The sequence below is a fragment of the Tetrahymena thermophila genome (assembly GCF_000189635.1).
Source record: "Tetrahymena thermophila SB210 genomic scaffold scf_8254659, whole genome shotgun sequence".
Taxonomy (NCBI): Eukaryota; Ciliophora; class Oligohymenophorea; order Hymenostomatida; family Tetrahymenidae; genus Tetrahymena; species Tetrahymena thermophila.
In genome coordinates, this window is record NW_002476426.1 from 124869 (window position 1) to 151114 (window position 26246).

At 23.0% G+C, this 26246-nt stretch overlaps 9 protein-coding genes across 9 annotated transcripts; 4 read left to right on the forward strand and 5 right to left on the reverse strand. All coding sequences in view use genetic code 6, as the record gives it.

The window, feature by feature from the left end:
- Window positions 1–589: 589 nt before the first annotated feature.
- Window positions 590–2720, forward strand: TTHERM_00046070 (hypothetical protein; the record flags this gene model as incomplete). Its single annotated transcript, XM_001014602.3, has 2 exons — window positions 590–1075; window positions 1326–2720. The coding sequence occupies exons 1-2, from the start codon at window positions 659–661 to the stop codon at window positions 2718–2720; spliced, it is 1812 nt and encodes a 603-aa protein (XP_001014602.3). The 5' UTR covers window positions 590–658.
- An 808-nt stretch (window positions 2721–3528) lies between these two features.
- On the forward strand, window positions 3529–5992 carry TTHERM_00046080 (Serine/Threonine kinase; the record flags this gene model as incomplete). The annotated part of the gene is made up of 4 exons (XM_001014603.2): window positions 3529–3751; window positions 3933–4241; window positions 4445–4947; window positions 4994–5992. The coding sequence occupies exons 1-4, from the start codon at window positions 3586–3588 to the stop codon at window positions 5990–5992; spliced, it is 1977 nt and encodes a 658-aa protein (XP_001014603.1). The 5' UTR covers window positions 3529–3585.
- Window positions 5993–6491: 499 nt separating this feature from the next.
- On the reverse strand, window positions 6492–7061 carry TTHERM_00046090 (phospholipid hydroperoxide glutathione peroxidase; the record flags this gene model as incomplete). The annotated part of the gene is made up of 1 exon (XM_001014604.1): window positions 6492–7061. One exon carries the CDS (start codon window positions 7059–7061, stop codon window positions 6492–6494), a length of 570 nt encoding a protein of 189 aa, XP_001014604.1.
- A 1319-nt stretch (window positions 7062–8380) lies between these two features.
- TTHERM_00046100 (hypothetical protein) lies at window positions 8381–14646 on the reverse strand (the record flags this gene model as incomplete). Its single annotated transcript, XM_001014605.2, has 8 exons — window positions 8381–8434; window positions 8483–9262; window positions 9327–10428; window positions 10484–10692; window positions 10745–11949; window positions 12296–12873; window positions 12938–13847; window positions 14145–14646. 8 exons carry the CDS (start codon window positions 14644–14646, stop codon window positions 8381–8383), a joined length of 5340 nt encoding a protein of 1779 aa, XP_001014605.2.
- Window positions 14647–15851: 1205 nt separating this feature from the next.
- Window positions 15852–16421, reverse strand: TTHERM_00046110 (phospholipid hydroperoxide glutathione peroxidase; the record flags this gene model as incomplete). Its single annotated transcript, XM_001014606.1, has 1 exon — window positions 15852–16421. The coding sequence occupies one exon, from the start codon at window positions 16419–16421 to the stop codon at window positions 15852–15854; it is 570 nt and encodes a 189-aa protein (XP_001014606.1).
- Window positions 16422–17889: 1468 nt separating this feature from the next.
- On the reverse strand, window positions 17890–18278 carry TTHERM_00046120 (RNA polymerase II transcriptional coactivator, putative; the record flags this gene model as incomplete). The annotated part of the gene is made up of 3 exons (XM_001014607.3): window positions 17890–17969; window positions 18042–18147; window positions 18210–18278. 3 exons carry the CDS (start codon window positions 18276–18278, stop codon window positions 17890–17892), a joined length of 255 nt encoding a protein of 84 aa, XP_001014607.1.
- A 619-nt stretch (window positions 18279–18897) lies between these two features.
- TTHERM_000046129 (Yip1 domain protein) lies at window positions 18898–20116 on the forward strand (the record flags this gene model as incomplete). The annotated part of the gene is made up of 8 exons (XM_012797368.1): window positions 18898–18978; window positions 19087–19154; window positions 19224–19334; window positions 19395–19476; window positions 19543–19599; window positions 19660–19815; window positions 19865–19935; window positions 19993–20116. 8 exons carry the CDS (start codon window positions 18898–18900, stop codon window positions 20114–20116), a joined length of 750 nt encoding a protein of 249 aa, XP_012652822.1.
- Window positions 20117–20611: 495 nt separating this feature from the next.
- TTHERM_00046130 (Yip1 domain protein) lies at window positions 20612–24769 on the forward strand (the record flags this gene model as incomplete). The annotated part of the gene is made up of 7 exons (XM_001014608.3): window positions 20612–22099; window positions 22159–22630; window positions 22690–22997; window positions 23047–23269; window positions 23329–23564; window positions 23677–23822; window positions 23884–24769. The coding sequence occupies 7 exons, from the start codon at window positions 20612–20614 to the stop codon at window positions 24767–24769; spliced, it is 3759 nt and encodes a 1252-aa protein (XP_001014608.2).
- Window positions 24770–25057: 288 nt separating this feature from the next.
- On the reverse strand, window positions 25058–25832 carry TTHERM_00046140 (DIX domain protein; the record flags this gene model as incomplete). The annotated part of the gene is made up of 4 exons (XM_001014609.2): window positions 25058–25180; window positions 25349–25428; window positions 25490–25680; window positions 25756–25832. The coding sequence occupies 4 exons, from the start codon at window positions 25830–25832 to the stop codon at window positions 25058–25060; spliced, it is 471 nt and encodes a 156-aa protein (XP_001014609.2).
- Between the last annotated feature and the right edge of the window lie 414 nt (window positions 25833–26246).

Below are 26246 nucleotides of genomic sequence, written 5' to 3' on the forward strand. Positions count from 1 at the left end.
TGTAACATAATTTATCAATTTAAAAATTTTGAATTAAAATTATAAAATCTTTATTAATATTCTTAGCTCTTTAAAAAAAATGAAAGAAGAAAAAAAATTATTTGCTCATTAATTTGTTTTTAAATTTATTATATTCAATTTTTAATTGTTTTTAGCACTCACTCAACTATCAATATTTTATAAAATTTGGTCTTTATTAGAGCATACTTGTTAGTGGTAATTTAATAAAAAATGTCATGATAATTTAAATAAAAAAGATAGATAGATATACCTACTATGATAATTATTTTATTTTAAATGAATGCATCATTTTTGAAACTTTAAATGCAAATAATTAATAACGATCTTTTTTTTTTTTGAGTTCTTTTAATAAAATGTAAATTAATATAAATGATTGAAAAATAATGCTGAGTTTCAAATTATTATATTTATGCATATTTCAACTTATCTAAATGTTATATTGCCAATCATTTATCTTTTAATTATTATAGTATTAACTTTTCATACTGATTAATTTATTACCTTTACTAATTATCAAGTAAAAAACAAAAAAAATTAAAGAGTTATAAATAACTAAATAATTATCTATATTAAGATAATAAAAATAGAAATTAAAAAGTAGATAGATAATAAGATTGTGTTTAAAAATAATCTTCAAATGGAAAATATTGATAAGCACTAGTTAGCAAATCGCAATTAAGACTAACAAAAAGATATCAAACCATAACTAGAAGATCCTATCATATCTTAGACAGAGAGACTAGGTTCTTATTAGAATAGAATAAGAATTTAAAGTTAACAGTAGTAATCTTCTTCTAATTTGAAAAGCGCAGCAAGTCTTCAAACAGAAGAAAAGAGTGATAAATGTGGTCTCTCAACTGCAAATACCACAATAGCTACAGGGATGGCTACTCAAAGCAATAATACTTAGTCATTTAATAGCATAAATACAACAAATTAAACAATAGACTATAATACTACTGATAACAACTTAATTAAAAAGAAAATCATGTCACAGAGACCTATTCCAATAAAATCCATAAAAAGGGCCGAAAGTACAAACGAAAACTTTTTAGTAATCTTAGATAATTTTTTATTTAATAGTTGATAAAGTTTTAAGTTAGTCTTTTTGTTTTTAAATTTTAAGACTTTTTAAAGTATTTTTAAGCAGTAGCATCTGACTATACTCAAAGCCAACTTTGATTTTAAAGATTAAAAAATATGGTTACTTTCATATTAATATAGAGTTATATAAAACAGATGCTCATTAAATAAATTTAAAATTCCTAAAAATGATCAATTTATAATTATTTTAACTAAAATAGGCAACACAAGATAAAAATCCTTGTTTAGGTTTACACTTACAACAAAAGATGAATGGAACTATAACACATTTTGGGAGCGGAAAATTATATAAATCTAATCCACTAGACCTTCTTAAAAATATACAAAAAGAAACAATACCTTTAAAGCTAACATCAGCTTTAAGCTGCAATATACAATCACCCCTTTAAAACTCAAATTTGTAATAAGGAAATATAAATTTCTCACACAATTTTGCTTTCAAGAACAAAATAAATAATGATTAATCGAAATTACCTACTTTTAATCAATGTTCACTCAACATAGAAAAAGATTCTTATATTTAAAAAGATGATAAGAATACTGAAAGTAGGTAATCAACAGATAGTAATAATAATAGAAGCTTTTAAATAGAAGATCTTCCATTTAAACAGAAAAATACTTTAAGAAAAGCAAATGTTTTAAGTTCTTCTACTTCTGTTTAAAGCTTTAATTTAATAAATTAATAATCTTCTTAATTTCAGTAGAAATAGTAATAATAATAATCCTAACAACAAGGCTAAGTATATTCAAAGAATGTAACTTTAACTAATTTTCATTAAGTTACTTAATTTGGTTTAAATTCAGTTTCTGCATCTAATTCGCTTATTTAGCAAGAACCCATATTTAGTTCTAATGCTGTTTAAAAAAAATTATTTTAAGCAAGTACTTTTCAAAAAACATCTGAAGCATCATTTCCTTAGGTTATATGTGGAGATCAATCAACTAAAAATAAATAATCAAGTTAGCTTAATGAAATGTTAACTAATAACTAATAAATAACTTAACTGACAAGTGGTAATAATTTTTCAATAAATAATCCTTTACAAAATAATACAAATACTAACAATAAAATAATCAAATTTACTATGAGAAAATCCAATCTTACCAATTTAACTTCTAATGTTTTACTAAAACAATAAAGACCTCTCTATAAAAGTGTTTCAGCTGAATAATAAAGTTAATAAAATGAAGAAAAATAAGATTATGAACAACCCTTAGAGTTAAATGAGCAAGAAGAGTTAGAAATTATCGACGAATTCAATGCATAAGAAATTCCTATTTAATTCAATATAGAAGATAATGAGGCTAATCACAGTGAAAAAAATAATCTCTTTTTTAATTAAAATATCAATCTTTCTAATAAAAATAGTAGTAATAACAATACATTAAATTCATTTAATGATCAAACAAACTAAAATAATTAAGGTAATTTTAGTAAAATCCCATAAAACTAAGTTAAAAGAAAGATAAATGAAGCTATGAGTAAGGCAACTTATTACTCATCCAATTTCGAAAAATAAAAGCTTTTTGAATAGCAAAATGAAGAAGAGGAAGCTAATTTTAGAGAGTTATGTTAAGTTTTTTCCATTATGTGAAAAAGTAAGTCAAACAAACAAAAATTCATTTTAAAAAGTGAGCCAAAAAAAAAGTAAATAAATAAAATATAATTGTAAAAAATTAATTGTTAATAAAATAGAGAAATTACTATTAAAATACTCTAAAAATTATCTAGCTAGTTTTCTAGTAAATAAATAAATATTTATTACAAAATTTATCAATTTATTGTTATTTGATTCTCAATTAAAAAAATAATATTCTGTTAAATAATAAAAATAAAATTTTTGAAGAATAAATATTTTTGTATTTATTTTTAGTACATTTAATTAGATTAATATCATAAAAAAGAGGATTTTAGTGTTTTAAGAAACAAAATTTTATTAAAATGAAAGAATTTTTTATTAATATTATTCTTCAAGCTATTTTTAAAAATAATCTTTTAATTTACAATTTAAAATTAATATTAAGTGCAAATAAAAATTTTTAATGTTTCTATTGTTAAAAATATATTATATTATTTAAATTTTGCAATTATTTTATTATTTAAATCAGCAAAAATAAAAAAAATTGCTGAATTAAATTATTAGAATAAAAAATTAAACATGATTATTTTTATTAAAAATGTACAATCTTAAATTATCTTTAATAAATAGTTTTTTTATATTTATTTCGGATTGGGTAATAAGAAAACTTTTATTCAGATTCACTAGGAAATAATAACAAATTATAATTGCGAAATAAAATTTTATGAACAATTAAATAAATTTTTGATCTTTCATAAAAATTGGATATATCTTGTTTTATTTATAAATAAAAAGTAACTATCTAATAATAAATAATTAATACATTCCTAAATTCATTAATTTTATCAATAAAAAAATTATAGAATATTAACTTCTAAGAATGGGTTAAACAAAAAGTAGACTTAACGACGAAGCAATTGTTCTTAAATAAGAAAAGAACTTAAAAGCATTTGGCAGAGTTGGCATATGCGAAACTAAAGGAACAAAGCGTCCTTTATTGGCATGTGAAGCTAAGTACTCAGAATAAGAACCATAATACTATCTAAGTAATTAAAAATATCTTTTAATAATTTTTATGGCAATTCTAAATAATAAATAAATTTATTTTTGTAGTTCTGAATTTAGATTGATGGATGAATTAAGAATAAATTCTATTAATTTATGAAATAAGAAGAAAAAAGTGAAAGTCCATTTTTTAATTTCTTTTATTTTTAAATAATAAATTAGATTTAAAACACCCTAACCTCGTCTCTCCTTTAGTTTATGATGCTCACTTTAAAGAATTTTTAAATTTAAATGCACAAGGTGTTACTTTTTACTTTGATTACCTTGATATTTCTTTGGAAGATATTATCCAATCAAGAAAAGTCAGAAATAGCATCTTCCCTGAGCAGGAAATTCTCAATGTTGGCCTCGCTGTCCTCACAACTCTCTAATTCCTCAAATAACATAATATTGAAGGCGGTAATATAGAGCCTGCAACAATATTTTATGACAAAGGACAAATAAAAATATACAATAACTAGCTGATATTAGGTAAAAATTCTATTTTTTTTATTTAAAGCTAGCTTTTTGTAGGCATGTTTTTTTTAACTTAATATTTGAAAAAAGTGTGGTCAGCTCAAAAAATTAATATTTTATTTAAAAAAGATTTGGGTTTTCATTCAAGTTTATTAATTAATTTTGCTATTTAATTTGATAAAAAAAATAGATTAAAATCTCATTTAATTAAAATAAAGGTAGATTAGCTTGCTATTCAATGATTGTTAATTACTTTTAAAGAAATCCTTTGCCTTCACCTGAAGTGCTTTATTCTGCAAAAAAAAGAGAAACTGAGCTTGTAGAAAAATATAGATACGAAACAGATATATTCACATTAGGTTTGTCACTTCTCGAAATGGCAACATTAGAAAAATCAAGCGAATTATTCAGAGTAGATATTTACTAAATAAACGTCAAAAAATTTGATCAAAGATTAGCTCTAATTAAGCAGAGATATTCTGATAAATTAGTAAATATTATCAAATAAATGTTGACTATGGATCCTCGTCATAGACCCTCTTGTGAAAGTTTGATTGGTCAAATAAGAACAGGTGTTGTTTCAGTACCTGCACTTGGATTATCTAAAAGCATAGGAACTCGTTCATATTCTCTCTAAAGAAGTTCCTCTGGATCCCTCAACTAAAGTTTCTTAAATGCTTCATAAATTTGTGGAGTCAGAACTAGTGGACCTGTAGTTATTGTAAGCTAATTTAATTTAAAATATATTTTTTAAATTTTCTTCAAAGACTAATAGCAGAATCGCATCAGTAGAAAGAAGAGGAAGTCTAACAGGTGGAAATAGTTTAGTAACTCCATCTGGATCAAGATTAGTTTAAGGATAAGTTTCTAACATAGCTCCAGTTGAAAATGCATCTGTTCAGTAAGTTTAGACAGAAAACGGAGAAATCCATAACCATACTGAACAACCTATTGAACATGCTTAAAAATAATAAGCTGAATCAAAAGAAAACTCAATCAGATCTGTTCCCCTTTCTTAACATGTTTAAACAGAAGGTGTTTAAAGAAAATAAATTGTTCAAAAGCCATAAATTATAACTCAGAATATCCCTTCAAACTTTTTACCACACCAAAGAGTCTCTTCATAAACATATATGACACCACAAACAGTAAGATATATACCAGCTCCAACTTTCTAAACTGCAAACATCAATCAAAGAAGTATTATTACTACTCCTCCCTAGCAATATTTCTCTACCCATTAGACTCAATAGAGCACTAAACAATTACCTCCTCATCTTCCTATCTAATAACCTCCTGTAACAGTTAATAATGCTCACGGTATTTAAAAGCAAGTCATAACATAGAGATTACAATATGCAAATCCTCCTTAAAATATTCAAAGCTTTTCTGTTCATCCATAAACTACACCCTATAGATAAATTGCAGCATAACCTTTTAATTTTACAGGAGTTTAATAATTTAAAGGGCCAGTTTAATATACTCATTAAGTGCCTGTTAGCTATGGTTATCCCCCTTATGCATACCCTTAAGGTTTTGCCCCTATGCAATAATAACCAAATATATCATCTCCATAAGTTTAAAGAGAATAAGTTTAAAACTTACTCCAAAACCATCAAACTGAAAATGAAAACAGAATATCTTCATTGGGGTAGAAAGTTTAGGAGTTAGATGAAAGAGTTAGCAAGAGTATTGCTAATTCTGTAAAAGTTACTCAACAACACTACAATGACGATAAGCACGAAGAAATAGCTGATAATGTTTGAATTCAATTAATTTGAAAGAAAAAAACTTATTTTATTTTTATGTTTGTTTGTTTTATTTTTTTATAAAAATTTATACCCCATTTTAGTTATGGATGACAATTTTATTTAAAGATTTAAAGTTTCAATTACATGTGAAATACATATACTTAAAAACTATTACAAAAGATTGATAAATTAAGATAATTAATTTTTTTTAAAATAATAATTTAGATTTATTTTCATTTTTTAGAGGAGTATTAAATAGTGTTGTCAAATCATAAAAAGTGAAAGGTCTATACCAGTAATTATTTTTTAATGTATAGTCAAACCGAAAATGTTGATAATTGAGGATTTTTATTTTTCAACTCTTTAAAAAATAAAATATTTTAAATCAAATAATGTTTTAATTAAGAAAATTTTTACAATATATTTATAAAAATAAACAAATTTAATTTTATTATTTGCAATTTAATATTATTAAATGACACTTTTATTTTATATGTTAAAATTGATTTTATATTCAAGCATCAAGCATAGCTTCAATATCAGGTATCATTACTTCTGGATTGTATTTAGGGCTTACGAACTTCACTACTTTTCCTTGTGGATTTATTAAAAATTTAGCAAAGTTCCAAGGTATTTATCTAGTCTTTCCAGTCTTGGAGTCATGCAATTCAGAATTAAATCTTAAAAATTTATAAATTTCATGACAATTTTCTCCATTCACTTAAATCTTATCAAATAGCTAGAAATCAACATTAAAATTAGTCTAAACATATTCTTTGATTTTGTTATTATCCCAAGGTTCTTATTCCATGAAATCATTTGTTGGGAAAGCCAGAATTTCAAAACCTCTAGACTTGTATTATTTGTAAATTTCAACTAACTATTTGTAGTGGTCTGAGGTTAATCCACACTTGCAAGCTACATTTACTACGAGGATGCATTTTTTATTCTTAAACTCACTCATCTTTCTAAGTTTACCATCATTGTCAATAGCTTCAAATGCAAAAAAATTATCTTTAGCTGGTGAAACCTTAACTTCTTCTAAATTGCTTTTTTGCATGCAGCTCAATAAAACAGATCCCATTTATTTATTTATTATTTTTTTATTAGTTTAATTTTTATTATTATTTAATTTTATTTATTGAAATTTATTTTAAAAATCAATTCTTAAATGAATTTATAGTTACAAATACGAACAAATAGAAAAAAGTAAAGAATCTTGATAGAAATTTTGAGTTAAGTCTAATCACTTTTTTGAATTAAGTGTTTAATAGTTGCGTAATTGCTTAATGCATTATTTGAAATAGATAGATAAATAATTAATGTTAATTATCAAAAGAATTTCTGAAGAAAAAATTTACTTTAATAATACTTATATTTTTTTTTTATCTAAAGTAATTACGAACTATCTGATTATTTTTGTATATTATTAAAAATAACAGTAAGAGTAAAGGAAATGTCAAATTTACAAAATAAAAATGTTTACCTTAATATTTGAGTACTAAACATTTTGCTTAAAATAGTTTAATATGTAAACTAGAGTTTAATATTGATACACATTCAAACTTTAAAAAAGCGAAAAGATAAATAATAAATTATTTTAGTATTCAAAAAGGCATTCTAAAATTTTAAATTCTAATTCATCTGTAATTAGCAATTATAAGGTTTATAAATTTTCAAGGCATTTTTATTTAATCATTATTTAAATTAATTTATATTTTTGTGATGAAAAATCGATCTAGAAAACTAAAAGAACAATTTAAATTTCATTTTTCAGATCAAATATGTCAAAGTCTATTGAAATTCTTTCAAAATCTTTTCATTTTTTTTGAAAAATATTATTTTTAGTTAAAATACTTTACATAAAAATATATTAATACTTATTTTTAAAAGATTTTATATTTTCAAAAATAATTATTTATTTTAGAAATTTTTTTTAAATGTAGTTGTTCAAACGTGTTTTAAAATTAATATAAAATATATTTTTTAATTATTTCATTTCTTTGAATAAAGAAAGTCTAATTTAATTATAGCCATAAATTGAATTTAGGAAAAAAAAAATTTTTAGTTAAAAATGATTTGTTTTAGAAATTAATAATAATCTTCATCATTTATTTATAAGTTCAACTTGCGTAGTGAAATTTTTATTCATGCTATATAATAATCAAAGTTTTTAAAAGTAGGAATTATTAAATTGCTTATTTTTACTTTAAAGCTTTATTAAATATATCTTATTAGATGATTAAAATTAAAGATGTAAAATATAGAATATTATGTATTTATTACTTTTACTTAAACATAAAAAAAAATGAAATAATAAATGTTAAAGAATAAAGAATTAAAAAATTCGAAAATTTATTTAATTTTATATTAGATATTAAATTTATTTTTTAAAATTTATCGTCATTTTCCTGCTTAATAGTTAGTTATAGCTACTTACTAAGACATTTAATTTCCCTTTTTAATAAAAAAGTTAAACTATATATTAAATTTTATAAAAATTACATTATTTGGTGTTTCATCATAATCTCTTCCTCTTTCTTCTTCTTCATCTATGGTCTTATCTTCTTCAATTTAATTAGACATCTTAGATTGAATGTCATTTTGATTTTTTATTTGATCCTTTTTAAAAGAGCTTAATCTATTACACTATTAATTTATTTAGAGATTTTCTAAATAAGGTTATTCTCTTGCAAAAATAACTTCCTATTCAGTATTAGAATCAGATTTTTATTGTTTTGAAGAATCAAACTCTTTATCAATCTATTATTAAGCTGTTTAATTCTTTAAAAGTTCAGCTTAATTAATTTAAAGCCTTTAAGAAGCTGATAAATCTTTAGAAAATCTACTTAACCTTGAAGTAATATATCCTTTTATTTTATTCTCTCTCTGAGACTCATAAATATTTTACTAACTTATTTAGCTTCCTTAACTTGTAATTTGGTTTTAAGGTAGTTTTTTAGATTTCATTTTTTTTGAATTTTAATTCGCATCTAAATTAGTTTTATTTGTTTGAAAAATTGTACTCTTTCTTTTATCTTTGAGATCAATACCTTCTTTATCTTTAATGTAGAGATGATAACTTAAAATTGTGAATGTCAATTAATCCACAATTTTAACCAATATTTCTGGCTCATCATTTGATTTAGGTGTTCCCCAAATATGAATAATACCATTTATAATTTAACAGTTTAACCATTGAGGAAGGGGGTTATTTTAATTTAAACCAATAGGACTGTAGTTAGCTTTGAAAAATTTTTTAAAGCAATAACATGTTGTATCTTCCTAATTAAAATGTATAAATTTAAAGAGATAAAAAATTATTTATAAAATTAAATTAATTTTTTACATTGTCTCTTTTGAAGGCTTCAACACTTAATAGCTAGTGGGAAAATAAATGTAAACTTTCACCTGTAGTTGGGTTTATTCTATTCGGTCCACCCATTTCAATTCCAGATATTTCTAAGATCATAATTTCTTTCAACAATTGCATATCAAAATTTAAATTTGGATATTAAGTGTTAGTAATAAATTAAATTAAATCTGTTTTAATGATTATTTCAGGAAAGGGATTTAAATTCTCTTCATCCTCCTCTTCATCTAGAGTGAGGTTATCTTCTCTTTTTAAATCAATTAAATTATCTTCCATATTTATTCTTGGGGAATATAACATATGCTAACTTTATGGATTAGATAAAGGAGCCATTTTCAAGCCATAACTATCAAATTCTGCAATTTGATCTTTAGTGTTTACATTGTTGGATGTAAATTCGTTTGAACGTTATTTGAGTACATTTTAAATAGAATTTCTATCAGTTTAACCATTTTATTCATTAATTTTTTCCTAATCATTACTTTTAAATGAAATTTCTTTCTTTAAATCTAAAGAAATATTTTGGCTATCTATTTAATTAAGTTTAGAATTTTATCGCTAAAGAAGTTAAGGGCTTTTGGAGACATCTTAATTTTCTTTTGAATTTTTTAGCACTACTTTATTGTTTGAAACCTCGAATTTGTAATTAATTATAGCAAATTATTTATACCAATCTTTGTTCCTATAAGTTTTTGATCCAATTTTTTTTAGGTGATTTAGTATTTTTTTTGTATTTTTATCTTTTTATAATATGAACTCATAGCAAAATCTCTTTACCACTCTAGTAAGTCTGCTGTCATCGAACTCAAATTCTCTGTGATCAATATTAGGAAACTTCTTCTAGTATTCTGTATAAACCTAAAATAGCCTGTTAATGACAGATTAAAGGTTAATGGTCTTTTCTTTTTTGTATTCTTACAATAACTTGTTACCAAATCCTTTATTGATTGATATAAATAATTTCCAAAGCTTTTCTGTTTCTTCCCACACTTCATTCATTAAAATGATTTACTTCTTATAAACTTCTCCAACAATAGCGCATTCGTTGCTATAAAGATAAAATCTCTCCATGAAAAATCTATATTAAAACCATAAATCTATTTAAAGTATTAAAAATTTTTATGTATGTTTACGTGTAAATTTCTGATCTATATTTCCAAATACCAAAAATTCCAAGAATAGGACCCACAATTTGGATTATAAGCTATACCACATAAAGAAATGGAATCTAAGTAAACTCAAAAACAAACTCATCATATACTGTTGAATAACTATCTGCTGCAACGATTCTTACCCTATAAGATGAAAACATTGCGCTTATTGTTTTTTAACCACTAAATCCCTATTTAAAAATAAAATTAATTAAAATCTGTAAATTTAAACTCTTTATTTACTAAGTTAAAATCATTGAATTCAATCCAACTTCCAGTGGTAATTTATGTTAGAGAACCATCTATTTCAACTATATAGGCCTTATAAGTAATAGGTAAATTGTCTTTTTATTTAAAAGTACTTATATCAAAAGCAAACTGGAATCTTGATTCTACTTATAGATTTCCATTAGCAAACTATTTATTAAACTGGATTTATAAATTGTTTTGTTAAAAAACCTCGATTGGAGAGTAAATATTGATAAATGACAAGTTAGAGAGAGGTATTTATTTAGAAATTTCATAATTACTCGAATCTGAAATTATAAATTCTAAAATACATTCAGTTAAATTTTAAGTGAAATTTGATATCTATAAATTTTAGCCTATTATCTGATTTACGTACTAAGTTTAACCTTGTATCTGAAGACTAGTTTAGTCATCAGAAAAAGAAGCTATAACTCCATCAAGCTACCTTTTTACAAATTTACCTTAAGAAACAATTTGAATCAAAACATTTATTTGCAGAGAAGGAGTAGAGATAATGCTATTAGTAGTATTAGCTGTGACATTTTAATAATTAAAAAATAAAGAGCTTTATACGAAAAATCTAATTGGATACTAAACTTATGAGAAAACAAGAACCTATTTAATATCATTTTAGATTTGTTGTATTTGTTATGGAGTTCCAACATTAGCTTCAGTGAAACTTGAGTTGTCAAAAAAGTCTAAATTGAATATTATAGTGGGATCTAATTTAGGAGTAAGATAGCCTTAGTTATCTAAATAGCCTTAATTAACGAGGCTAGTATATATTTATTATGATAAATCTTTATTTATATTAGGAGTAATAAAATTATCGGAATTTAGAGAAATCAAGCATTACAAGACAATAATGTTTTCTCCTTTCACTTCATTAGAAAATGTATTTACTGCCCCAGTTTTATCAACTTATATTTCAAGATTTTAGGTTTGAGAGTAAAAAGTAATCCAAAAAGGAAGTACTTGCATTTGAAAGTTTCTATAGTAATAAGCATTTTGTATTTTTACTTAACTTTAAATAAACAAAGGAACAAAAAATACTTGTGCCATTTAGCCTACTTACAAGCTTTAACCTATTGCTAAATCTTGATAGAAAATATTACCTTTTTCATCAAGTTATTATACTTAAATTTAAGTATGAAGAACTAAATTAGTATCTAGGGGAATATACCTCAAACCACTATTACCTATATATTTAAATAAATTTTATATATTGGATAAAAAAATAAATTGAAGGTGACTATATTTATATATTGTGATTGTTATAAATTATTAAAATAACTTAAAATATCCAGAGTTAAAATATAAATTAAATTAAAAAATTTTTTTATTTTTTGGTTTAATTTTTTAAACATAAAAATTGATCAGAAATTGAAGTAGAAAAAAATTTATTTAAAATTCCTTTACAAAATGATATAAAATATTATTAAACGTTAATAATTTTTTCAATCATATTAAAATATCTTTTTTGAAAAATTTAAAATAATTTAAAGGAATTTGTATAAATTTCTTTTTTTTTAATTTATGAATTACCTATCATATATGCGCTATGCTAATCTGGAGTTATGCAGACGCTATTGCAATTTTCATTTGGGAACTAAAGCTTAGATTGAATATAAGGATTTTATAAATCTTCAATGTTTACAACAACTAAATATCCCTTTTCAATCTAAGTAACTAATAAGTATCGCTCGTTAAATATGGGCATTACACTTTATGCCCAACCATCAAGAGGTTAAACGCTTAAAATTTTAGGGGAATATTTATTTTAAATATCAGCGATTAGAAGACCCATAAATCCAAAACAAACAAAAGCATATTTATCATTTTAAGAAAGAATTAAATATTCAGCTCCAAGTTTTGCCAACAAGTAAGATTATTAGAGTTTTTAGTTAGTAAAATCAAAGAAAATCAATCCTATCTCACGGCAAGCACAAATTATTGTGGTAGTGTCATTAGTTATTTAACACTTTTCGAAGCTGCATGCAAATTACTTGTTAATAAATATACCTATTTATTATACTGTACTTTCACTGGTTACATTTAGCACAGAAAATCCATAATACCCACTTGAAACAACAATAAAATTATTTTTTTAGTTGTAAGTTACTCTATATTTAATAAAATAATAGATGTAAAAAAATATACATTCATGAATAAATAAGATTAAGATACCCATTTATAGCATTGCTGAAATAATGAGGATCCAGTGGAGTAAATTAATTTATAAGCTAAACATTAGAAACATCGCTTATATTATAAATCAATAGACCATCTTGCTAAGCTCCTACATATAAAATATCAAGCTGCTAATTTACTTAGATACCTCCAAACTCCCCTTTAATTATAGGTATTGAAGATTCTAATTTAGGTAAATAATTGTCTTAGATATTAAATATTTTCAAGCCATAATTGCTATTTGTTTCAATAATATATTTACTATTGCTTAAGCATATAATTTACCAAGGGAAGTAAGCTGGGGACAAATGTGTCAAAGATGACTAAAATGTATTATAAATATTAGGAAAATCTTTGTTTGTATTTATTGTTACTTATTTAAAAATTTGTAAAGACAATCCATTCGTAACAAATAGATATGCTTCATTATTATTTTTTGAAAAGTAAACATTATTAGATAGGTAAAAACTATTTATTCTTTATACAAAGACAGGACTTTAGTAGTTTTGGTTCTCTATCTTAAATAATATTAAACCTATACTGCGGAGACCTAATATTAAAAAGAGACCATCTGAAGTCATGTCAACACTTTCCTAGGCTTAAGGTGAAGAATATATAGGAATAAACTTTAGGTTTACTAAATCTTTAGATGCTTCTGGTAATTAAAAAATTTGTTTAACATCAGCCTAAAAAAGTCCATAATAAGCATCAACAGCATATACTGAATTTTAGTCAGGTGTGAACATGAAATCCCAAATTACAAAAACAGGATTTTAATTTACCCTCACAATCATGTTCTACTTTTATCTGATATCAATTATTTATAAACCATAAAGTAAATTAGAAACACATAAATGAGTTTCGTCAGTGCTCAATCTCATTTTAAGAGAATTTGATGACTGTACTCCTTTAAAATAATAAAAAATTTATTATAAACAAATCAAAATAAGTGTCAATTTTGTTGGGTATTGATTGAAATTTTTATTGAATATATTTTAGAAATTTAGTATGAAGAAAAAACTAATACCCATAAAAAAATCAAACTAGTTTATTATTACTGTTGTAATTAATTTCTGTTTATTTAGAATTAAAAAAAGAAATAAAACAAGAGGCTCTTGTTTTAATTGATTTTTCACTAGAATTAAAATAATTAATTTTATTTCAACATTGAGAATTTTAAATATTCTTTTTAATTTTATTTTACCATTTTTAGATATAGTTTTTGGGTTCTTTAGATCAGTTATATCAATGCAGAATACTATACCGTTTCCAAGAGCAAAAGCATATTTTAAATCTTAGGTTGCTACTACTGCTTATATATGTAAATATACTTACCACTTAGAAATCAAAACGGGATTATAAGCATTTGATATATTGTATATCAGTAGTCCATCAATTAGATCTCCAATAAATAAAACATCCTTTTTAACGTATAAGTATTAAGACTATAAAGTAGGAATATTACTAATAATTGTTGGTTAGATCATGTTTGCTAAAGAAGCTACGAACACTCCTCCGTCCCTGGCTGAAATAAATGCAAATTAATTGTCCTCACTTATCGCAGATAAGTATGTATTTTATTTTCTTAATTTAAAGATATTTAAATCTGTCATCGGATTTGGATTGAAGACTATATCTCTGCATACCTTTAATTAAATCAGCAAAGCATAAATGGTTGCAAATAGCAATTTGTAGTTTCTAAACATTTTTGAGTTATTAATTATGCTTTTATCAAAATTTTTTTCAATATTTTATTTTAAATTAAGAATTTCAATTAGGATTTTATATTACCTAAAACTTTAAAAAGCTCCTTTTTTTGACCTTTTCAAGAAATAAATTCGTGTTGCAAACTAAAATTTTATTTCTTTTCATTTTAATCATAATTTGCTAATTTTAAATAGTAACTCATGAGCTGTTCAAATAACCCATTAGAAAAAATAAAATAAAATTAAGTGAGTAAGAATTTAAAGGTAAAAAGTTATTAAATAAAATAAAAATTCTGTTAGAATTTCGTTAGCTCATGTAAAAATAATTAAGATTATAAAATTTAAAATATAAAATATTTTCAATTCTGCTAATTGGCATGAATTTAAACATTACTTTTTTGGCTAAAAAATATTTTCAGCTTAAAAATTGAAAATAATAATTGGTAAATAACTAACAAATATGAAAATAAAAGTTAAATTTTTGACTTTTTTATGCAGTTATTTATTATCAATCCCATCTACAAAAATTAATTATTCCTTGGCTACTTTTTTTAATTACATTTAAAAGTTAATTATTAAAACATTAAGGTTTGAGTTGTGATAATATTAATCTTACAAGGGTATTTATATATTTTGTTCGCTTTTATTTGTAAAAAAATATCAAAAAAATAAATATTTAAAGAAATGAATAAAATGTTTCATAAATACTTGGACAAAAAATCAATCAAACAAACTCATTTTATTTCCAACAAATATATTGCAAATTAAATATATGAAGAAAGAAGAATATATTTGAGTGCGTTTTCTTATTAAATAAAGGAACATTATGTTTATTTTTAATCAATTTTTATTTATATGATTTTTGGTAGATAATATTATTGCATAAATTAATTAGTTTTAAAAAAATAACCAGCTTTTTTAATAAATCTAAGAATTATAAATACATTTTTAGATACAAGGCTTGCTTATCTATTTAAAGGATAGAGACAATCGCTGGATAAATAAATATCTCAAAGATGAAATTTTTATCCAAAATTTTAATGTTTAAAGATTGAAAAATTAGTAATCTAATATTTCATAAAAACAAATGTAAATTTTAATATAATTCTTCGAATTAATTTTTACAAAAAAAAATATTTTTTTTATTTATTTATTTATAATATTATGCTTTGGTCTAATTTTATTAATAGATATTATTAATTCTATCATGCATTAAGCATAGCTTCAATATCAGGTATCAAAACTTCTGGATTGTGTTTAGGGTTTACGAATTTCACTACTTTTCCTTCTGGGTCTATTAAAAATTTAGCGAAATTCCAAGGTATTTATCTAGTCTTTCCAGTCTTGGAGTCATGTAATTCAGAGTTAAATCTTAAAAATTTATAAATTTCATGACAGTTTTCTCCATTCACTTAAATCTTATCAAATAGCTAGAAATCCACATTAAAATTAGTCTAAACATATTCTTTGATTTTCTTATTATCCCAAGGTTCTTATTCCATGAAATCATTTGTTGGGAAAGCCAGAATTTCAAAACCTCTAGATTTGTATTATTTGTAAATTTAAACTAACTATTTGTAGTGGTCTGAGGTTAATCCACACTTGCAAGCTACATTTACTACGAGGATGCATTTTTTATTCTTAAACTCACTCATCTTTCTAAGTTTACCATCATTATCAACAGCTTCAAATGCAAAGAAATTATCTTTAGCTGGTGAAACCTTAATTTATTCTAAGCCTTTTTTTTGCACACAACTAAGTAAAACAGATCCCATTTTTTTTTGTTTTTTTTATTTTTATAGTATTTTATTTTTTTTTGTTTTGAAATTTATTTTAACAATTAATTCTAAAAAGAATTTCTAGTTATAAAAATGGGTAAGCAAACAAAAATAAAAGAACCTTAATAGAATTTTTGAGCTTATTCTGATTATTTTTTTAATTAAATTTTAATCAGATATGTAATTGTTTGATATGTAAATTGAAATAGACTGATAATAGATTTACATAGATAATCAAAAGAAATTTTAAAGAACAATTAATTTTGTAATTTTATTAATATTTTTTAATTATTCTAGTGATTACAAATTAATAACTATTTATTATGATATTGCTTTTCATTTACTAATAAAAATCATATATTTATTAAACTTATAAAATAATCATTTATACATTTCTAGCTTTAAACATCTAACATTCATACAAATATATATAAATAAAAGACAAATATAGAAAATCATTTTTATGAATGATTAGGTAGATATTTCCATATTTTTAATTTTTAATTTTTTGCAATTTAGAAGTTTTTAGAAAAATTAAAAATATTAATCTTAAGTGTAATTAAATAAAATAATTGATTTATATTTTTGAGTACATTTTTATTTTTATATCATTATTTTTATAAATTGATAAACTGTGATGATAATTAAATCTCGAAAATTGAAAGAACAATAAATAAATTTTTTAAAATGCATTTAAATACCAGTAAAAATAAAAATGAATTTAACTTATATTATTTTTAATTAGAAATAATACCGTATTTCCTCCAACCTCATTCCTCGCAACACGCAAAAAAATAGCGAGGATTCGAGCAATTAAAAAATATCATTTTTGAGCTTCCCTCGCAACTCGAATCGAAGGACAAATCGGGGAAATACGGTATATTAAGTATTTTATATTTTATTTTTCTTTCAATATTTTTAAAATTTTAATAAGTAAAATATTTTTTTTTTCTCAATTTTTCAATAAATAAATTCCAAACCTTTGTTTCTTTAAATGAATTATTTTTTACATTAAAAAAATATTATGTTAATTCAATCAAAGAATGAATGAAATAAATTTAAAAATCACATAAAAATTAGTAATCTAGTAAGTATTAAATTTAAAATTTACTATTTCTTATTTTAGCTTAAATTATATTGTTTACTACTAAATTGATTAAAAATTAGAAATTATTTTAAAATAATAATTTTAAACAAACTTATAAATAGTTAATAGCACTTTACAATCGATTGCTATTCTAAATTTAGATTGATTTATTAAAATTTAATACAAAATGTAAAAAAATAATATAAATTTTTTGCTTTTGAGATACTGAAAGTAGTAAAACTTCTACAATGAGTTTATAAATATATATTCAAAACTAATTTAAACTAAATTTGTTTTTTTATTTATTCTAGAATAGGATCCCATGTTACATTTTTACTATTTTAGCTTATATTTTTAGTATAATCGCTTATGATTTGCTCAAATATCAGTTATGCATTAATCAATACTGTCAATTAAGCTTCTGAATTGTTCCCAATTTTATAAATTTAAGGAAATACCTAAATAAATAAGATGTTAATCAATACATTTTCCAAATGAATTTAATACAATTTAATAGTATTTTATTATACCTTTTTTTCCAGGAAGCATTTCACCATCTTTTTCATAAAACTCTCTGATGTCAACATATAATTTACCTTTAAATTTTCTTACAGTAACTCTTTTTTTGTCATCAAGCTTTATAAAAAAAATATTTAAGTTATATATATGAAGTATTAACTGTTATTAATTTAAGATACCTCAAAGTATAAACTGCCATCGTCACCTTTTATGGGCTTAACTTCCTTTTTTTCTTCGTTGTCACTCATTTTTAATAGAAAAACTAAACTTTTTAATATCTTTAATTTACTTTACAATTTGCAAACTATTTTATCAGCTTTTATATTAATAATTATGATCTTATTATTCCCAGCATCTACTAATTTTTTCTGAAATTTAAATCATTAACCGCCAAATAAAATGGGATTATTAGCAAAAATTTTGAGAAATAATTTTATTTAACTTAAAGTTATGCTAAAAATAATTAATATTTATTAAAATATAAATTGCTTACAGCTACTGGTTATACTGATTAAAAAAATAAATTTAGTAATAACAAAAAAACTCGATATAATCTATGGAGATTATTAGGAATAGATATATATTTTTTTGTTTAAATAGCCAATTAGCTATTTATAAATTATTAGAAGGCAGATTTGTAAGTGATATATTCTTTATCAAAAATATATGAAGAATTTTTAATGAGGTTCGTATTGAAATTGAAGAAAATTTTGAATATTTTTTTATTAGATTTATATAGTAGTGATTGAAAATTTTTTATCCAATAAGCAACAAAATTTTAAATAATATTAATAATTATCTTAAAAGAAAATTACATCATAAACTATCTTTCTAGGTGTCAAATTTTAATATTTTACGATAAATAAAATGAGTAATAAACACAAAAAGCACAACGACGAGGAAATTGCATAGGATATAAAGTCATAGCTTGTAGAAGCTTCTATAAATGTATATAGATTTTATAAACAGCCTTATTTAAAAATATGATTTGATTTGAAAAATATATTGCATCAAATTGTGAGATGAAAATGTTAATTTTAACGGTAAATTAATTAGAATTTGTTTGGCGGAGAGCAAAAACCTAAAGAACAAAAAGTTGGATGCTGCCCTGTTTTAACAGTTTCGTAAATGATTATACGCTTATTTCTATATAAATTTTTGAATTATTCATCTAAACACATTTGTATAAAAAGATTTTGGAGTAGATATTTCAATGTAACATAAAGTGATGTTGGCTAAAGAATTAAATCTTCTCTTTTCTTAACACCTCCTTTTGAAGAAGTCATGGGAGGATAGCCTGATTTGTAAGATAATTTCGTTAGCCATTTAATAAAATAAAAAAATATGTATAATTAAAAATAAAGATATGGACCATTCTGGATATTTACAACTATTATAGCTTTGGTTTCAATCAGTGCTAATATTTGCGATTATCTTAATAACATAGTAATTCCTTTTCTATACTAGAAAAATCTAATACTTAATTAAAAAATTATATAAAACATAAAAAAGGGAAATGATTCAAAGTTTAAATATAGATATGATTTCGTTCCAGTTGCTGGCTCTTTAGTAATATTATGAACTAATTATGTAAAACTTAAACTTTAAATATTTTTAATATCAAATTAGATTTATGGAGTTGGACTCATTTGTCCTACTTTATTATGGGTAATTGTGAAGCTTTTGTTTAAAGTTAAGATTAAACTTATTCAAACAATTTGTTTATACGGTTATTCTTAAACATGCTTTATATTGATTAGCGTTCTTTCAATAATACCTAATAATGTAAGCAAATAAAATATATGTTTATTTTTAAATTCTACTCTTTTATTAGATTGTTCATTGGTGTCTCCTTGGATATGGATTTGGTATGTCAACCATTTTCTTCTTCAGAAATCTTAAGAAGTAATTTAAAATTCTATATTTAAATCTTAAATTAAAAATATTTAATTATATTTGCAGAGAAATGGATGAATTAGAGGCTAACTAAAGATACGTTGTTTTTGGTCTTGTGTTAGGTTGCTAGTTAATTCTTTGTTTAATGTTTAGATTTTATTTCTTCAAGCTTACAACTCTCAAAAGTTGAAGAAAATATTTAAAATTAATCAAATAGCAAAAAACTAATAATATGTTAATAATTTTCATCATTTTATATCTGTTATAATAAATATGCTTAAGCTATTCAATCCATTTAACATTTATAAATACCCTATTAATATTATGAAGTTATTTTATTTCATAAATTCTAATATCAGATTTGGCATCTTTCAAAGGAAAATTTTAGATTTGAATAAATATTCTTATTTTAAAATAAATTTGATTTATTAAAATATTATTATTATTATTATTTTTTTATTTGATAGTAAATGGTTGGTTTATTTGGCGGGACAGATTATTAATTAACATTTTTTAAATATCCGCGGAATAATAATATACACTCAAAAAAGCTAACAAAAATTAAAAAGATATTTAATCAAGTATTTAAAAAATTAAAATACGTATTTGCATATTGAAAATAGCTAGCTTGTTTATAATTAGCAAAAATTGAAGCATAAAGAGTTATTTATTAATTAGGGAGGGAATGGAAGATTTAGAAGGAGAGCATCTTAGAAGAGATTTAAATGAATAAGATGATTTAGATAACTTGGATTTATAGTATGATAGGAATAATGAGTATTTAGATATAGAGAAATTTAACTCTGATTTACTATTTGCAGTATAAGGATTGGGAAGTGTAAAATAAGTTAATGAAATCGAAATTTATGTTAAAGGTCCTCACTGCGAGGAAAGCATCAAAGATTTGATTAGATTATGCCGTAAAGATGATTCAGATGAACCACTTGCTCGTAAAAAGCTTGCAGTTTGGAAAACTTTTGAAAATGATTTAATTTAACTCCTATTAACTTAATATCAAGATAAAAAGCTTGCATTCTACTTAATTTTACTGATGGTTAATTTAACTGAGCAACCAACCAAGACTTGTGTTATTAAAAATGAATTAAGAGATGCTTTATATGAATATAAATTGAGTTTTTTAAAACCATAAGTCATAGGTACTCTTATGTAGCATTTGGGTGATTGTATTGAGAATCATTAGATGATGTTATTGAGAAAACAAACTACAAGAGAAAAAGGCAAAAATGAAACAAAAGCTCATGAACAAATGATTGAATTAATTGTTATTCTTATTAAAAATATTTTGGCTATTAGAGATTCACCCTACAATGATAGTAATCATAATGAAATATATCGTAATATGCATTTCCATCTTTTGTGTTAAATGAAGCGTGAGCACTGTTTCGATCTGCTCATTTTCTTATCGTAAGATTTTAGCAAATTTGATGTACTAAAAAAATTAGACGTAATCTTTCTTGAAATTTTCTACCACATATTTAGTGGTTTTGATCCAGAATGGCTTTGCTCAGCTAATGGCAATGGATCTTCTGATTTTGCAAAATTACTAGAAAAAGACCGTTTAGAAAAAAAGAAACTTAATTAGATGATACCTTCTCGTCATACCCGTTTTTAGGCTAACTTCCGCTTCAAGCGTATGTTAGATGACACTAAGAAGCTGACTACTAATCCATTTGCAGGTGATTAATTTGATTAAACTAAAGTTACTAAAAACTAGCTTAATAAGCCAATTCCTCGTAAATTTTTATAGTAGTAAGAGGGTATTTTCAGAAAAAGGTTGCATTTAGACTTAAAGGTTGATATGCCTCTTTAGCATAATCTTACATAGAATTTAACAATTGATTAATAAGATGATGAAGACACAATTAAATCAGAATTAGTTACTTTTAAGTCTGTTATGCTGTAATTCTCTCTCGAATTCATCAAATATTCTTTCTGCCCTTTATTTGAGCAATGCTATAATTTATTGTATACTGACAGTGAAAAGCTAGAGCCTATTGATACAGTTTACTATTTTGTTTTAATGGGATTCGGTTTAAAGTTAACTAGGATTGTAGTTTTTGAACACAAGGCTTCAGAACTCGAAATTGTCGATATCGCTGTAGCACTTTAATTGACATAGTTTTAGTTAATATTTTCCAAGCTTGTAAAAGAAGTAAAATAAATTTAAATTAAAATAACATTTTAAGTTTTCAACTAATAAAATTAAAATAGGTAACTCATAATAAAAAAAGGAGCTTTAATTTAAAAAATTTTTATTCAACTGTTTATGTCTTTAATGAGTTATTGCAAGTCATTAGAGTTATGTCAACAGATAACAGTTAAATGAATAGAAAAAATTCTTAAATTATGCTTTAAAATATTTTCCATCATGATATTACTAAAGCTTTAAGAATAGGTGTTGACTACTGCTAGTATAATGTGTTGAATAATGAAGTCCTCAAAAATTTAGTTGAGCTAATTAATATTTTCTTTGACTTACTAGAAAGTTACTCGAAGGGTAAAGTTCTCACTCTATAAACAGACAAATTAGTAAAAAAGAAAAAAAAGAAAGTTAACTCCAAATCTAAGAAAGCTTTGGAACGCTAATTGTAAAGTGAAATGAACGATTTCATTGAAAAAGATCCAAATGAAGGGCAAGAAGATGATGAAGACTTCAACCCAAACAAAGAATTAGAAATTTAAAGTATTTTTAGCATCAAATATAAGCTTAATAATATTAAATTATTTACTTAAACCTAACAGATGTAGAAAAAAAAGAAGATGCGTATGATGAAGATGATGATGAGGACTCCGATGATGATGGTCCATAATTTTAAGAAAGAAAGTATAATTTATAATCTGAATTTGCTATATTGGCAGATTATAATGTAATTCTAAAAGTTCTTTAGCTAATTCAAGGAGATAAAATTTTAACGAATTCTCCTAACTTAAATAACGCAGTTTACAAATTTATTTAAAGAATTACTGATCTTTTGAAAGCTGATTGGATTTTATACTAAGTCGACTTTATTTCAATAATTCAGGAAATATGCTCAAACCAAGAAATTAAAGTAAAATATTCTTAATAGTATTTAATTTTAATTATTTTTGTTACAATAGATGAGACTAGACTGTAAAAAGTTCATTGAATTGTTCAGAAAAATAATAAGAAATATGTTTGAAAAAATAAAATAAAATAAATTGCTCTTAGTTGAAATGTTGTTTAGGTTTACTGATGCAACATTGAAAAATTCTATTTTATGTAACTATGAAGATCTTGAAAAAAATGAAAATGAATTTGATAATATTCTTAATGAAAATGAAGCTGAAAATGCTGATCAGTGTAAAATAAATAAACAATAAATCTAAACATATTTAAAAAAACAACCTTTAATTAAATAGAGACCATTTTAGAAAGAAAAGTTTGGATAGAGTAAGAAGATAGAGCGATCATCAATAACTATGAAACATTCAAAGATCTCACTAATGTCTTCGAATAACTCGGACTTGTGCTCAATGGACTTGGATTTTACGATAAAACTCCATTAGATATTAGAAGAAGAGTCAAATACTTAAAGCTACACAAAGGAAAATAAAGAGCAGAAAAAATTTTCAAAGAAATTTATGCTTCTAAAAAAGTATTTATTTAAAAGTTTTATTAAATTTATTTGTTTTCTAAATAAATTTTTTATTAAATTGAAATAAAAAATAAACTTTTTGTTTTTTAATCATTTTGTTTTATTAATTAAGGTTTCAATAAAGAGGGCTGTGAGAGAGCTATATTTAAAACTAAAAGACAATGAAGAAAATGTAAACAATATTGAAATAAATGACATTTAAATATTGCTGGACTCAATATTTGTTAATTTTAAGGAATATATTTATTTTATTGAGGAGTAAATAATTTAAGTTAATCTATCAAATAAAAAAATACATTTATTATTTCTTTATTAATAGACAGAATACTAACCTGACTGATTTTGAAAGATTGGTTTAAGTTTAAGATTATTGTATTGTACCTTACACTGTTAAGGATTTTGATATTTTAAATCTCTAGAGTGCTTAATAATTACTTGAATCTTTAGGATTTAGAGCACCTGCATAAGGATAAATTTATTGGAGAGTACCAGGATTTTTCAAAGTAAGTGATGTAGATCTATTGAAAGAAAAAGTTGATAAATTTTTATAAAACCCTGAAATTTTACTTGAAAATAATTAAGAAGAAGGTTTAGAAGGATAAGACCAATTATCTTCTAAAAAGAAAAAATCTAAATAGAAAAAAATAAAGAACTAAGGTTAAATGCAAGAAGAAGAAAGTGCAAATAAATAGATTGAAAATGAGGAAAGCTAAGAAAATAAAGAAATTTAAAATGTAGAAGAAGATGACTAAGATGTTGCATTTATTAGAGATTACGAAGAAGGTGAATAAAATGAAGCATAATAAGAAAGCAATAATATTTTGAATTAAAATGATTAAGAATAGTCTTAAAATAATAATAAATCAACTTCAAAAAAGAGAAAGCTTTGTAAAGTTAAGCAAAACGATATCAAAAGTGACGACAGTGAAATGATATATATGGGTTATGATGAATAATCAAACAACGAAAACTCACAGTAAAATTAAAATTTAATATAAAGCAGAAAATCAAGTTTCGATGCCAGTAAAAGTTTCATGAATGCTGAGAAAGAAAATTCAAACAGTTTTGTCAGATAGTTTTTAAATGAATCTAATAATGAAAACAATAAATAAATGGATGAAAACTCTATGAGTGCAAATTCTATGATTTTCAACAAATACTAAAATAAAAAAATTAATAATTTCAATAGCGATGATTAAATTTGAAATATTTTAAAATTTAAAACTCAAATAAATAAATATGTTCTTATGTTTGTTTGTTTGTTTGCTTGCTTAATTGCTTACTCTTATTTTTATTTTTATTATTAGTTATTAAAATTGTAATGAAAATAAAGACTAATGCACTTTAACTTTAATTCATGAACTCTTATCATTTTTAAAAAAATTATTTTACTCAAATATTTTTAAAATTTATCAACAAACCATTTTTAAAATGTAATTTATTTATTTATAAAAACAACAATTACACATTTTTTTTATTAATAAGTTATTCTATCAAAAATCTAAAAGGTTTGTTCCTTAATATTATCCAGTTGATTACTAATTTTATTGTTTTTAAGTCTCTTCCTCTTCTCCAAAGAAATCTATGTATTCTTATTGAGGTTGCTATTTTTATTACTAAAAATATTTTTATCTAACATTATTTTTCTAAATAAATTCATTAATAAATAATTATAAAATGCTTATTTAATCCTTTTCTACTAATTCCTATAATTCTATTAAAAACATTTTTAATGAATTGCTTTCGTCTAGCTTTTATCTTGAATAAAAAACATAAATAATTACTTGCTAAGGAGCTTATTAAGGTGGCAAACTTTAAACTGGAACTTAAACTTATTCTGGCTCTACTTTTTTCTATTCTTCTCCTATTTTATTTTTATAGTTTTAAATGCTAAATTTAATTAAATGAATTCTATTAATATTTACCCCATTAAACTCTTGTTGCTTTTAAAAATATTCTACCCTCATAAATAGGAAGCTTTTTAGAATTTTCGGGTATGTCCATCCAAACTACTTAGTTATTATATCTGTATTTAAACCTAAAAATATATTATCCATTTAATGGGAAGTAGCTTTTAATATCTGCTAAACGTATTTCTTCTTATGATTTGGGAACGCTATTGATATTAATTAATTTAATTTCATTAAAAATGAATCTTAAATGAATAAATGATATTAAATCAAATTAATACCAAAAAACATTTGGAATATCTGGGTCATCCTTGTCTTAAGGTATATGATAAAAGACGTTGCTAATAACTTTTGACATATTTTTTATACTATTTTAATGAATCTCCTACTTTATTTTGTAAATTTTTGATAAAAGAACAAATAAATTATATATTATTTTTAATTAGCTAAAATAATTAATTATTATGATAAATAAAAACTATAAAAACTGACTTAATAATACAATTAATTCTGATATAAAATATTTATTTTTTAAACAACTTTTTTACAAAAATCATTAATATTGCATTTTATTTGTCTATATTTATATAAAAACAATCTTAACCTATTATGAAAACTGAATTTTATAATAGCATGCTATATAGAAATTATTGGCGCAAAATCATCTAAATTCATTTGTTCAAATATTAACAAATATTAATTGCCACTCTAAATTTAATTACTTTTAAATCTTATCATCAAAAAAGATATATAATAGTACAAATAAGCAAAA